The 15,024-nt window shown below is 38.2% G+C and overlaps 1 protein-coding gene across 1 annotated transcript in view; it reads right to left on the reverse strand.

The window, feature by feature from the left end:
- FREM2 (FRAS1 related extracellular matrix 2) overlaps positions 1-15,024 on the reverse strand; it is a 124,606-nt gene that overhangs the window by 19,497 nt on the left and 90,085 nt on the right. The window contains exons 12-16 of the mRNA XM_015644459.3: positions 11,495-11,625; positions 10,430-10,588; positions 9,249-9,552; positions 7,243-7,374; positions 6,320-6,651 (exon numbers count right to left, since the gene is read on the reverse strand). Coding sequence (XP_015499945.1) covers positions 6,320-6,651; positions 7,243-7,374; positions 9,249-9,552; positions 10,430-10,588; positions 11,495-11,625 — 1,058 coding nt within the window. The remainder of the gene's footprint in view (positions 1-6,319; positions 6,652-7,242; positions 7,375-9,248; positions 9,553-10,429; positions 10,589-11,494; positions 11,626-15,024) is intronic.

The raw sequence follows: 15,024 nt of genomic DNA on the forward strand, positions 1-15,024 counted from the left end.
GGCAAGTCTGCCAGGATCACTGCTCCTTTTATGTATTACCACTGCCCTGGGGAGAAATCTGAAATCTCCCCATTTCTAGGACTGTAGAATTAAAAAGGTTCTTCCCTTCCAGTAAAACCTGCAAGAGGTGTGTGTCTGGGCTGCTTACTTCAGCCTGAAAATTTATTTGTGTACTTATGTGCTTCCATCAGTATTGCTGTCCTTATGTGTGATTCATGGTATGAATGGGGGAGGAAGGATTTCTTGCTAAAAGCTCATGGAGTTTTTATGTACACAAACTCTTCTAGAGACACTCATGGATTTGCAGGTCTGGAGGCAAAGCTACAACACTGATAGTCAGAGAATTACTGAATAATTCTCTCTAACAGTAAATGAAAACTTCTAAGAGCCTCTCATTCCTATAAGGGGGTATCTACTCTTCTGTAGGCAGAAGAGAGAAATCTCAAGACATGGTATATGAAAGGATCTTTTAGATATAGTAAAAAAAAATAAAGAGGACGTCAGCTGCAGAGGAAAGTTGTGCCAAAGTGAGCAGACACTGCCCTGCCCCAAAAATGAATCGATGGAATGTGTTACACAGATGGAGGAGTTTGACTTCTTCAGCCCCACTAATAATGCTGTTTAGACAAACATGAGAAAACATTCTTTCCATTGAGTTATCTTTCTCTTCCAGCACCGCATGCAAAGCCTATTGGGAGCAGCCAGCTGTTCATTTTATATCTCAATGTGACACTGATGGAACCAAAAGGGTAACTGAGAGCTGTGTAAGTGTAGGATCAGCTTAACTGCTGTGGAGAGACAGGACAGGTGCTTTATGTATCCATGCATCCTATGAACAGGAGATTTTACCAGTTACACTGACAAAATTACATTCAGTAATGTTGATTTTAAACAATAATATGTGGGTGTGAATTTTAGTCTTCTGATACCAGGAGAGAACTGCAATATAAATGTGAATTGGAGAGAAATGCAGACTATAGCTACACCACAGATGAACTGGGGAAATTCTGTCTCATGCTCCATGACAATGCCAGGTCTGGAGAACCTGACAAGACAGAACAAAAATTGTTCCAAGGAGGAAACAGACTCTTACAGATCACATCTGGAAAAATTTAGATAAAGAAACATCAAACAGTGCACCTCAAAATTCACGTGTGTCAGAAAACAGCACAATTTATACCAGACATTGATCTAAGAAGTAGAGCTTCATATAATCAGATCTAGATATAGAAGATCATATAAAATGATCTGTTTATATGATCTCTATATCTGATCATATCTAGATCAGATATAGAGATCATATAAACAGATCATTAGGTCTGGTTCAGAATACTGACAATTCCCATTTAAGACTTAGAAACTATTAATGGGAGTTTCTATAAGTGTTTTTCTTTTCTTTCCCTTTCAGATGCAATCTGTCAAACTTCATTAAGTAAAATACACAGTTATTTTGAGAATCTGTCAAGTAACAATTTAGAATATTTACAATAAAAAATATTTCCAATAAAGCGTTTGTGGCATGGACTCTGTTCTACATTTATAGCGTGCTTTATTTAGCTGGTTTACATTTCCAGAGGACAGAGCTTGTCAGTATTTGTGTGTATACATGGATAGTACTGATAAAAGTAGAATTAGACATTAGAAATAAAACAAGTTTATGTTTTATTTTGTGTGTCTCAATGAAACAGGCTTTACGTGAAAACTGTCTTTTTATTTTCCAAATTACCCTAAGTCTCATTTCTATTGCATTTACTTGTGATGTTTGTGAATTTGAGTCACACAAGCTTAACAATGTTATCAATTAACTGTTTACACAATGTCAGTATGGCAAAACCAAGATTTGGCCCTAAGAAGACATCCAGACAGGTAGGTCACAGGTGAAATGCAAAGCAGGTTTGTTTAAAGAAGCCTGAATGGAGAAGAGAATGCAAAACAGCCTTGAAATGACAGTCCCTTGAAAAAATTTAACTTCCTTGACTTTGTTACATATCTGGTGCACCAGATCACTTTATAGTTTTTTATTCTTTACAGTTTTACTAAATGCATATGTTTGCAGTTAGAGAAAAAATGTTTGCCTTTTAGCGAGGTTCCATGTCAAGGGGACATGAGTTGTAGAGTTTTATTAAACTTGACAAGGGCTGCTAAAGTGAATATAAAAATCTGAAAACAGACATTTCTGTCTGTTTACATTTTACATCTAGTGAGATTTTCAGAATAGGTGAGTTTTTGTCTTAAAGAATGATTTTGGTAAAACCAGTTCTAATAAAGCTGCAAATATACTGTTTCTGTGTAATAAAAAACCTCTGCAAGCTGCCTTGTGTAAGGTGCAGCAGTACATTAGTGATTTTAAAACCTGTATGCAGGTGGGACTTTGAAATACTCAGTGCTATAACATGTATATGTTATTATATGCTATAGCATAAATGGGAGCTGAACATATTGCAAGAACAACATTTTCAGTTTGGGCCAAAAATAACTGGTTTTTGAAGAGAAAAAGGTGAACTGCTCAGCTATACTCAATTACCATAGTTTCAAGGTATAAAGCTATACATTCAAGTATTTTAATACATGTTCTTCACCTCCTTGTTCCTAGAAAATACTTGATTAATGAGCTGTCTTTAATAAAATTAGTCTGAATAGTAATTTCCTTTCTTCCCTATTCCAAGTCTGGCAATGGACTGGAACTACGGAAAGCAACATCCATATATAAATACTTGGGCAGAACCACACAGAAGCCTTCAGATGCCAAACTTCCTGGCTCTAGCAAACAGTTTTATCAGCAGGAAATGAGATCAAATGATACTTCACACTCCATGAAATAAATGTAGGCTAGTACTTTAACTAACACTTCATTAAAGTATGGTCACCTGCTTGGTTTTCACACTCATTTTTTCACGTCCTTTCACAAATATCTTTCATTGTTTTAGAACCTGTGTTGTGAGAATGTGGGATGTCTATAGTGCCTGACTCTCACAATGTTCCCATGAAGTTCAACCTTTGTTACTTGAAAATACCAGAAAACTGTCCTCAAATAGGTGAGTTTCCCTTTTTTAAGGCCTGTACATATCCAAATGTAGACATTTGAATTTTAGACTGTGACTCCAGGTTGTCCTGAAGAAAACTGCTAATCTTAAAAGCTGACCTTAACTTTAACAAGGACAGAACTCTAATCCAAATTGATTAGCTCAATTTAAAGAGGAGCAGGTCTTTAATTTTCAGTAGAAGTTCTTTAAACTGCACAACTAAGTCCATGTTTAGATACATAAATGCCTGGCTTTTCAGTTGTGGGCAGACCCCAGGAACAAACCGTCAAGCTGTACACTGAAAGGAGTGCTGCATCTAGCTCACACAGGGTTTGCTCATGCACAGAATAATTGAGAAAGAGAGTGGGTCACAATCAAAAGGCCTGAAAGGGGGAAAAAAAAAAAAAAGAAAACTAAGACCTTCTCTGTATGTATTATGACAGTTCATGAGTTCATGGGAACTAGCTAAGACAGCTGCAGCCTTCAACAAACACTAGGAGCTGTGCCAGAAGAGCTGCACCAGCTGCAGGTCTCCTACCTCACTTCTGGCTTGCTAAAGCTCATCTTCCTTCCATACCATAGCAGGAGCTCCCATAAAGTGGAGGTCGACATCATTTAAGATATTGCCAGTTCTCAGTGTGAAATCTTTCTGTCTGAATCAACATGGCTGTCTTTGTTTGACCATACAGGTACTGGAGAACTAGAATCAAGAAACAAAATTTTGAGCCTAAAGATCTAACCAAAGTATCTGGTAAATTCAAGATATTAAATTTGCAGTGGTAGCAGGATATGGTAAGAGTGTTTTTGTTATTTATCTGTTCTGACTGTATAATAGAATTTAGGCTTCCTTTGTCTGCTAAAAAAAATGGTGAAAACCATAGCTGCCAGCTTCCCTCTCACAGAAGAGGATTATTAATTGTTCACTGAAGGAGAAAAAAACAACAATGGTGACAACCACAGAGATAGGGCACTGACTGCCTCCCCTCTCAGCTGGAGAGGGTCATGTGAAGATAAAGACCAAACCTGGAGAAGAATTAAATGGAGGTGGGGAAAACAGGGAGGGCAGCAAAGCGCTTACTGGCTGCGGGGTAATACTTCACTGCTACAAGTAATTCAGCTTGATATTTCACTTAACACACTGTAACCTTTTATACATAACCTAGAAGGCACTGAAGGATGACTTCAGCTGCAGTTTCATGGCTCTCACAGCTCATATTGATCTCTCTCTGCTTGTAAACCAGGGAGTTTACATAAAGTACGTAATACTTCTGAAGCCTACAGAAAGTACAGCTCTTTATTTGGCCACATTGCAACTTATGTGTGTCCTCCAAAACCGAATATACAGGTTCTTCCAATTTACTAAAATATTGGAATAGTATGTATTTCCCCTTCTGTTTATATGAACATAGACATAAATAATGAGGTTTTATTTAGATACATATTTGTCTAAGGCAGCTATTCAGCCTTTTCTCTAAAGGGGCACAGAAGTACTTAAAATGGAAACGATCTATACCAGGTCTTCCTTCTTTTTCACTGAGGGAGAAGTGGCTTGCGTAGTTACAGATGCTTCAAGCTCTGTGTGCTTATGGTTGTGTTGTATGGGAAATAAGAATATATGGTTGCATATTGCCTGGGCATAAGGAGATAGTCAAAGGAATGATGAGCTAAAGAAATGAAATCATTCTAAGAACAGTGAAGACTGCTGTCATTTTTATCTTGTGGGAATGTACAAGGTTTACATCCCACACTTGGACGCCTTCCCTTTCCCTCTGACAGTTTCATAGATCTCTTGGAATGCACCTGTAGGAGGATCTGCTTTCAGCAGAGGCCAAGCCCAAGAAAAGCATGGACAGTGAGCTTTCAACATGAAGGCAGAGACCTTGAACTGGTCTCTGTAACAGACAAAGAACCAGAACTGATGACAAAGCGTGAGATAGATGAAATATCCATCAAAGCTTTGCATCTGAGATGGGCAGAAACTCCATTTTATTCTTGTCTTCTGATTTAGAGCATATAATCTCTAATTAAGAGGAGCAGAATTAATTAATCTCTAATTAAGAGGAAGTTAAGCAACTGCTAAAGAGATCCTGGTGCAATTTCTTGTCCAGAAATTTGACAGTATGATTACTGTGAACACCCATGGAGTAAGGTGGACTTTAGGCATGTAATTATAACAAAATCAAAACAAACAAACAAACAAACAAAATCAGTTTATCTGATTAGATATCTGTATGTCCATTGGTGCCTACGCTTTTAGTAGTAAATTAGCTCTGCTGTTGCACATGCTTGTATGTTTCTGTGGGCAACTACACACTTTCCAAATCTACTTTACACCATTTGGGACTAACAAAATAAGAATTTGTGCAAATAAGTTTGCTGGGGTCTCACAGAATATGTATCCCTGGCAAAATGTCAAAAGAGCAAAGAAATTATGGCCATTTCACAGAGCAAGCTCATTCTTTTCACAGTGGTTCAACAAGGAATGTTAGTGTACTGGGAAAGTGAGCTAGTATGGATAGACTTCTCTGATATGAGTCTTCCAGCCCATTGGATTATTCCCCAAATATAGTTTTCTATACTTAAACTTCATAGTTACAGCCTCTATAGTCCAGAGCCTGAGTGGGATCATACAGGCTTATATAGTAATTATACAGGGAAGATCCAGGGATTAATTTCACTGTCACTGCTATAGAAGAAGTCCTCCACCATTTTCCTTTCACATTACTATGGATTTCCAGAAATCATTTTCCAAAGTACACCTGAAGTTCTCTCCCATCTCTTGCTTTTAACTCCCCAACCAGTTTACTGCTCTGTTCTTCAGCCATTCCATACTGGCAGCTTCTTTTACTTTCTGAACAAGTAATTTTCTGCTGGGTAATATGAGAGCACTGTGCTGTCTGCACTGATGGGTCACGTTACCCAGTGAACAAGAGATCAGCAAAGCCAAGATGCCAGCAGGACATTGCAGTCCCTTGTGATCAGCAAGAAGTCTCTTGACAATGTTTTGAAACTGCTTTTTAAGATATACCGCAATGAATATTACATAGCCCAGTGCTATCTATGTGCTAAAAGCAATTCTTCAGAAGGCTTTCATTTTAAGAAAAGACTAAGCTGGTTCACTATGCAGTAAAAGGGGGATTGGTTTGCCCCAAAATACCACAGAACTCTACTGTGAGAAAAGCATTTACAATATAATTCAGAAGAAATTATTCTCTTATTTCTACTAGCACAGATGTATTATCAGAGAAATATCTTATTACAAGAACACAGTAGAAAATCGAGTTCCAGTTCCATACCTGTCCATCTGTCCCAATGGTGCCTCCACAATCTGTGAGGAGCTCAGACATGTCATAGTAGCTAGTAAACTCCCACAAACATGCTTCCAGGTTCAGGTTGCGGTAGAAGCGCAAGGTATTGAAGCCTCTAATTGTTGGGCTGTACTGATAGGGAATGGTCTCTCCAATCACATCTGGATTCTTGGTAGAGTCAGTTAAAAAGCCATGGTGGGTCTTGACTTCAGTGTAATCCAACAGGTTGGAGCACTTATGGTTTCCAACTCTAGTTCCATCAGGGCTAAGTGTCAGCTCAAAGTTGGAGAGCTCTCTTGTAGAAATAACAGGCAGCATGCCTAAAAACATTAATTTATAGCACTATCACTACATGTCAGTTGTCAGACCTGCTTAATTTAGCCAGACTTCGTCAAACACTAAGCATGTTATGCAGTGCTTTTGTATTTTGTACTTATGTTAATTATTGTACTTTAGAATTCAAAGAAAGTTGATATTCCAAGTATGTCTGATAATTTTACACACAATAACTGTCTGTAAACTATGAAAAGACAAAATATTTCTAAACATATTACTATTTAAATGTGTTAATATACAACATGTTATTAAATAAAAAGTGTGAATAGTAATTAAATGCTATATTTCTATGAACTTCAAAGGAGTTCTACAAAGCTTAAGTCTAGCCCAATTTTTGTAAATTATGCAGTTAATCTGAAAATGCTATTCTTCACATCAGAGACTATGTATCAATACAGTACCTTATGCACTTTGTTGCAAACTGCAACTGAACCATTCAAAACATTTTTCTTTGGTCCTACTGATAAAAGATTATGTTATTAACTTGTTTATTTCAAATAACCTGACCAATAAAACAGCTCACATAACAGCATATTGTATATGTTCTCCTAACCCCACAGCTGATTTTCTCATACCATCAATATGTGGCATTGTGACTGTCAGTTTGATGAGGTTGGCATAGTCAGGATCTTCTGGGCCAGTGTAGCGCAGTTTGGCAGAGAATGGCTCTGCTCCAACTACTCCTGATATACGAGGCTGACAAAGACCTAATGGAAAAAAGAGAAAGCAACCTTACTTTATGTCCATAGGAAACAATCTATACTTTCCCTTGCACTCTTTTAGATGTATTTTTCTTCCACAATACAGGTATCCAAAACAATGAGAATTTTCTTGAATAACATACAAACACTTTGAGAAGCATTTTCCAGAGGTTTCAACAGAAATTTATGCAAAAGAGGAGTCAAACAGAAATGATTACTTGATCAACAGGATCACATTTTCAGAACAAGGTGATGATATTGCATCGGTGCCTCTTCAGTTGCATGTGTCAACTTTACTTGCAAAGCCAGTGCCAAGTGCCATACTTTCTTACTAAGGTCTTCAGAGGCATATGTTTTAATTTCTCCCACCATCCTAAGTTTTATGGAAGATATCTAACCAGTGTTTGGTTGGTTTTGGCACTGGATTGGAGTATGCAGTGATATGACCTCACAGACATTTATGAGTCTCCTGATCCATTAGTAACAAAAGTGTAGTTAGAAAGATTGTGTCACAGGATATCTAGAAATAATTGACTTAGAATAGAGCCAGCTCCAAAGCTGGATCAAGTTGGCCTAAAGGCCTTGTTAATTTGAATTTTGAATTTCTCCAAGAAAGGAGAATGTGTAACTCATTTTGGTAATCCTTTCCAGTGTTAGTTTAATGTGTTCCAGTATTAGTCCAGCTTTGTAGGACCAGAAAACTAGGTTTGTAATGATATGATCTGAGACAATGCAGAAATGTCTGCATTCTGGTCACTTTGTCATGTGATGGCCAAAGGATTACCAGGTACTCTAAGTAAGAAACAAGCAGATGTGGAAAATCTAAACAGTTCTCTGGCCATTTCTGAGAGATTTCAAGAAAAGAGGAGGCAGGGCTCTCCTCTTTTAGAGCTTATTGTTTCTGGAGGACCTCATCTTGCTCAACATCTCCAAGTTGGAAACTTCTTTCAGGATGAAACAATTTCTTATCTGCACATGACAGCTTTTTGGTTGGTTGGTTTGGTCAGTGGTTTTAGGTTTTGTTTTCCTCAAATGCAAATAACATTGCTAAAGAGACTAAATGCCTTTTTTTTTTTTTTTGCACAATCTGAATTCCTTTTGAGACTTTGGTAAATGTACTGGAGGTCAGGCATCTTCAAAGTGGAAAAAATTCAGGATTTTTGCAGGCTGCTGTGAACATTGCACTTCTTTCCTTCCAAATCACAAGTAAGCTCAAGTACTGGAAGTAATTTATACATCACAACTCAGTCCTGAGCCTGAGCTAATTAGCTCTGCTAATTTGTGAAGTGTAATCCAAATAATGCATTTTTACAATAATAAAGCCAGTCTGTTTCATATAACAAGAAGAATGAATAATTATGAATGCTTTGACCAGGGAAAAATTTTGGTCATGCACTGTTATTGGGCCCAGCTGCTTTAGCCTTTAGTCAAGGAAGACATCAATTCTCAGGTGTTCAGGAAGGCTTGAACGCCAAATGAGGTTTTTCTTCTGGTAAGGCTTTCATACACCACCCCCATGTGGATTCTCCAGAGTCTAATAGGAGCTGAGACTGTACTGCATCATTACTGCAGTTGAATTCTAAAGTCAACAGAAACCAGGTTTCACTAATTCCATTGCCTGTTATATGTTGTTCTCATGACCATACAAGTTTGCTATGTGGATTATTATTTAAAGATGTGGAGAATTAGGAGAGAGGAAAACTTTTTTATTTATACAATGCTTTGTTGCATCAAAAGAGTTTTTGCACCAACTCTATGAACAACAGAAGAAAAGCTGAGATAGTAATGTTAAAATGCCTGATCATGTAACTAGCTTTTCTTAAGACTGAATTTGGAATCCAAGAGATCTGTGAATTTTGCAGTAGGTGATGACGTCTTACCTTCTGATGTGCTTATAGTGACAATAGGGCTCATAAGCTCAAGACCCTCATTCCCATCTGAATTCACAGCCCGAGCTGCACACTGGACACGAGAACCAGCTTGAAAGTAAATGGAGTCGAGTGTAATCATCTTAGAGGAAGTGAAGAAGGTGTCAAAGTCAACCTCCTTCATGGGGCTGGTCACACCATCAGGGCCAGTGGGGGCACTTACAAGCCACCGGTACTGTGTCAGAGTGTTATTGATGTTCTCACTGGCACATATAGAACCAGTCTTGTCAAAGTCTTCATACTTGGGATTACAAGCCTGCAGAACAAGACACATATGTTAGGAATTTTTCTGCTTCATGGCAAAGGAGCTTTAAGTCATCAAGAGTCACAAAATTCAACAACATGGAACTGACAATCCCACTAAATCTCATAAAAAATCACCTTATTTTGACAGTGATGTATTTAGCACTGTTAGGGTAGATTAAAAGGTGTATCTAATTATGATTACTGAAATAAAAAAGATTATTTAAAATTGATTTATGGATGAAAACACAGCATAGTTATGAAGGCACAAGCTACGCTCCCATGTACTACTTTAATTTTAACTTCTCCCGTTGATGTAATTCTGCAAATACACTTTGCATTTATAAATTTATTTTCATAGATTCTTTTTTTACTTAGAAGAACCATTCAACTTGTGACATTCCTGTGCAAAAAGAATGTGCAAAAACAAACTGAAGATGGACAAAACATTCTTCAAGGATTATGAATATTTATGTAAACTTTTCAGTTGCAAGTGAAAAAAAATGAAAGAAGCCTGTATTCCTTCAGCACTCATTTTACAGTCTGTGGCACTCATTGAAAACAATGGCTCATCTGTTACCTCCAATGATTTTAACTCTGCAAATTAAGGCAGGATAATGCAGGAAATACTAAAGTCATGCAATCACAGACACAGTGTATCAATATCAAACTATTCTTAGTGAGGAACAAGTTAAACATGCTTTTTGTCCCCCTGAAAACAGATTCATTATCCAGATAAATTAGATTAGCTCTAAGGATAATTCTAGCTTGAACTAATATGTGTGACTAATATGTGTGACTCATGGCCATATGGATTGATACTAGGTGCCTAAAACCCACTGAACAAAATCCATATACAGATTTTGTTCTGTTTTTGCAGAGATACTCACTGTGATACAGATGACAGGATAGCCAGCAATGGGACTGGTTCTGTCTTTGGCTTTAGAAGTATCATCATATATCAACAGAGATGCAACTTGAGGGACAGAGGGAAAAGTGACGTCTGCCATGCTGTTCATTTCTTCAATGTAAACAATGGCCTTGGCTGTCTGACAATGAAAAGGACAGAAACAGTTCTCTGTGAAAATTTAAATTAAGAAGCTGGACATTGATCAGAATATAGCCTTTGAAACATTTTTCTGAAAGTTCTAAAACCTCAACTGGATGAGCTATTGAGAAAGGGTTGAGGCACTGAAAGTACACTGCAGAGTGCAAAAGGAAGAGACAAAATGAAATTTTTCTTTTCAGGACAGTGAAGATCCCAGACCTTCAACCTTGTCTCGCAGCTTTTTTGTTATCACTTCAGTATTCTGGTAGAACCTCCTATCTATGTGTACTGTATACTTTAATGGTGGAAATGGGGTGTTTGCCATCAGCAAAGGCTATGTCTCTTCTGTCTGGCTGTCTGGAGTCAGACTATATATGGTGTGACACTGATGAAGCAGACAGGGAGTTTCAAGAACATTTTAAGCCAAATCAGCAGAATATAATGTTTAAATTAAAAGTATGTAAGATATAATGCTAAATAACAAGAATGTGTGGCTATTTCATCTTACACAATAAGAATAATATTAACATGGCTTTGACAGCAGAAGTCATATTTCACCTGAAATTGCTCTTTTGACAGCATAGAGGTTATATTGTATTGCCAGAGAGTGTTTCCAAGAGGACATAAGTTTCTAAGACTGATTATATGAGAAGAATATGTCTGGAACAATATCCTGAAGACTTCAGTGTTTCATTGACTCTATGCCCCCATCAACATTATTGCCTTGACAGCAAACTGTTTTGTTTAGGTGTTACTGTGACAGTTGGGATGGCCTTTTTGTCTTTTACTATACAAGCCCAGATGGTGTGAATAAATCTTAAAAGAAGAGAAAAACGATGAGCCAGAAACTGAGTAGGAGGTCTCTTTACCAGATTTTGCTCTTCAGGACTTTTTATGAACTTGTTACCTGTATTTCTGCAACCATATTCTCATCAGGTTTCAGGTGAACAGTGAAGGCTTCTCTCATCTCCCTTACTCCATCAAAGAGAACTTCAATCTCCACAAAGTGCTGTGTTTCACCCTCCCTGAACTCAATTTCTGAAAACATGAAACACTTAAAATAAAAATGTTGTTCATAACAAGCTATGATTCTAGGTCCAGCCATGAGAGATGGTAGTTAGTATTCAGTTTTCAAATTACAGATGTTTGCAAATTAAATTTAACCTATTTTATCCTACAAATAATAATAATCAATAGCAGTGGACACATGTGGAAATCACTGAATATAAGACATAAATCAAAGAGATTTGCAAAGCTCAAGATTTAGTCTAACGGAACTTAATGTTTTGAAAATTATCTGTGACTAATCACATAAAGGTTGGTAACATATGTGAATGACCAAAAGACTGAAGAATTCTAAATAAATAGCATTGTTACATCTTGTTCCGACAAAATGTAATAAATGCAATGGTATATATAAAAAATAAGGAACAAAGCTGTAGCGACGCGTGAGTATTGTATTTTGAAAATCATTGTCTCTGAAAAAACTTCATAAGTCACGGTGATAAGAAGTTCAGTCTTAGGTGATTGTATTTGGTTTGCATGGCAAGGCTGTGGTAGTGGGGGCTGCAGAAGTGGATTCTGCAAGCAGCTTCCAGAAGCAATCTCCGTATCTGACAATGCCAGCTGGCTCCAAGATGGACCCGCTGCTGGCCAAGGCCAAGCCCAGCAGTGACAGTGGTAGTGCCTCTGGGACAACAGATTAAACAAGAGAAAAAACTGCTGAGCCACATCAGCTGGGAAAGAGGAGTGAGAATATGTGAGAAATCACTCTGCAGGCACCAAGGACAGTGGGGAAGGAGGGGCAGGAGATGCTCCAGAAGTCAGAGCAGAGATTCCCCTGCAGGCCCTGGTGCAGACCCTGGTGATGCAGCTGTGCCCCTGTAGCCCATGGAAACCCATGGTACAGCAGAGATTCACCTGCAGCCCTTGAAGGACCTGCAATCAAGCAGGTGGATGCCCAGAGGAGGCTGTGACTTTGGGGGAAGCCTCCAGTGGAGCAGGTTCCTGGCAGGACCTGTGGCCCCATCAAGAGAGGAGCGCACAGTGGAGGTCTGCAGGAGAAGGTTTCGGCAGGACTTGTGACCTTGTGAGGACCCACACTGGAGCAGTTCAGGAAGAACTACAGGCCATGGGAAGGCCCCATAGTGCAGTTTCTGAAGAACTTTCTGTGGGTGAGACCTCATGCTGGAGCAGGGAAAAGTCTGAGGAAGAAGCAGCATCAGAAATAATGCATGATAAACAGATTGCAACTCCCATTCCCTTGAGCCAGTCAGAGGTAAGGAATTTGGGAGTGAAGCTAACCCCAAGAACAGGGGAGGGGTGGGAGGAACGTGTTCTAAGATCTAGTCTTATTTCCCATCACTGTGCTCTTGTTTGATTGGTAATAAATGAAACTAATTTTCCCAAGTTGAGTCTGTTTTCCCTGTGTTGATAATTGGTGAGTGATCTCTCCCTCTTCTTATCTCAGCCCATGAGCCTTCTATCTTGTTTTCTCCCTCCTCTGTAGCTGAGGAGGGGGAGTCATAGAACAGCTTTGTTGGGCACTTGCTGTCCAGCCAAGATCAACCCATCACACTCAGACCGAGTGAGGGAGTACTATGATTCTCAACTGTATTAACTACTAAAAAAATAAGAAGTACAGAAACTATTTAACATTTGTGCCTGGAAAAGGTGAGAGAGGTAGTAACCAAAATAATAAGTGCTTTTCTAGTATTTTTATTTTTAAAGACTGTCAAATTCACTTTGAGGATGTACAGAAATAACCAACAGAAACTTAGGGCCAGAAGAACCTGAAGAGAGTGATGTTCTCACTGGTATATAGAAACACCACCATAATCAAAGCATACCAGGTGATAAAGAGCTCTGCACTCTAAAGGGACAGGCACATAAAGCAATAGTGTATCAAAGCTGAATTGTATATGGGAAATAATGTGCACTTAGCTGATAGAGACTGATCAGTGAAGCAAAATGCTGAGAAACACTTCCTCTCCAAAGCCATCAAACCAGGACTGGATGCCCTTTCTAATGGATATATTTTCTCCAGCTAAAGTTATTTGGATCAATACAGAAGTAATTCGGGAAAACTCGGAGAATCTTGCAATCCACAGTGAGTCTGATTAATTAATCTAATGATCCTTCCAATCCCAAGTGTTATTAAGTCAGGGAAATACTCCTTGTGGTAATAAACATATGAACTCTTAGCTGTGTGACAGCTAAGAATTTTGCTGTTTTTCAGTTTGCTACACTTCCTTCAGAAAACCCAATTAAGGATGCAGGTTTTGTACCCATGGCTGAATAGGCACGTTCCCTAAACCTGGAGGTATTCTGAAACCTGTGGGGAAATTCTGCACATTACAGGCCTTTCTCAAAGGCTTGGGGGCAGAGGCTGAGAGTCTCTTGTTCTGCAGTAGCACGTTTCCCCTGAAAACTTTTCTCCCATGTGCTGTTGGTTCACAGAGAGTTGGGAGAATGAAAGCACAATGCCTACAGGTAATGTGCAAATAAAATAAGTATCAGCTGACACTAGAAGTTTCTGTGGTTTTCAGCGGGAAAGAGCAAAACTCTAAAATGCAGGAGCAAAGTGACTGGAATTAGCAAGATCTGGGTTAATGATTTTCTTGTGGTAAAAAATTGACTCTTCAGATATCACTAGTGGCAAATGCCACTCCTATGGAATTTGAAGATAAAGCACAATGTTGTTGCTGGATGTTCTAAGGCAAGTCATATATTCCAGCTGGACTGGATGCCAAAATAGTTTATCCAAAACTGTGAAAACACTCCAGCAATGAAAGATTAATCTTAAAACACAGAGTAATATCATGTATTATCATAAACTTTAAAAGAAAAAAAAATCATAATGCTACAAACTCCATTAGTCATTGCTTAAAGCATGTAGGTGGGCTATTAATGGAAGGAAGTTTATCACCTAAGAAATTTCTCATTCTATTGCACAACTTCTCCCTTCATTCATTAGTAGCGTGGAGCAGCAGGCAGTGAATTCAGAAATACAGAAGGAAAGCTTTATTATTATGAACATAGAAAATTAATAAGAAATATACATTAATTCCTACATTCAGCAAATGCCATTATCGTAATGAATTGCTCAAGAAACAACCACACAATCATATCCTGTAAGCACATATTTCTTCAGAGTAATATTACACTCTGCAAATATAACTAAGGTTATAACTCACACATCTTCCACAATTTCTTGAGCCACAGATGCTTTCAAAGGAGTCATAATTCTTTTGTAAATATCCTCACTGACAATTGGTATTCCAACAGCAGCTGGCTGTTGTTATAACAGCACTATTTATCCACTCTGAATTTGAATAGGAAAATGCATTTGGGATGTGGTTGCAAAGTATTCTAATCACAAAGTTATTTCATTTTTGAAAAATTATGTTACAGTCATGAATGAAGACAAATAGTTGG

This window comes from Parus major, chromosome 1 (genome assembly GCF_001522545.3).
Source record: "Parus major isolate Abel chromosome 1, Parus_major1.1, whole genome shotgun sequence".
Lineage (NCBI taxonomy): Eukaryota > Metazoa > Chordata > Aves > Passeriformes > Paridae > Parus > Parus major.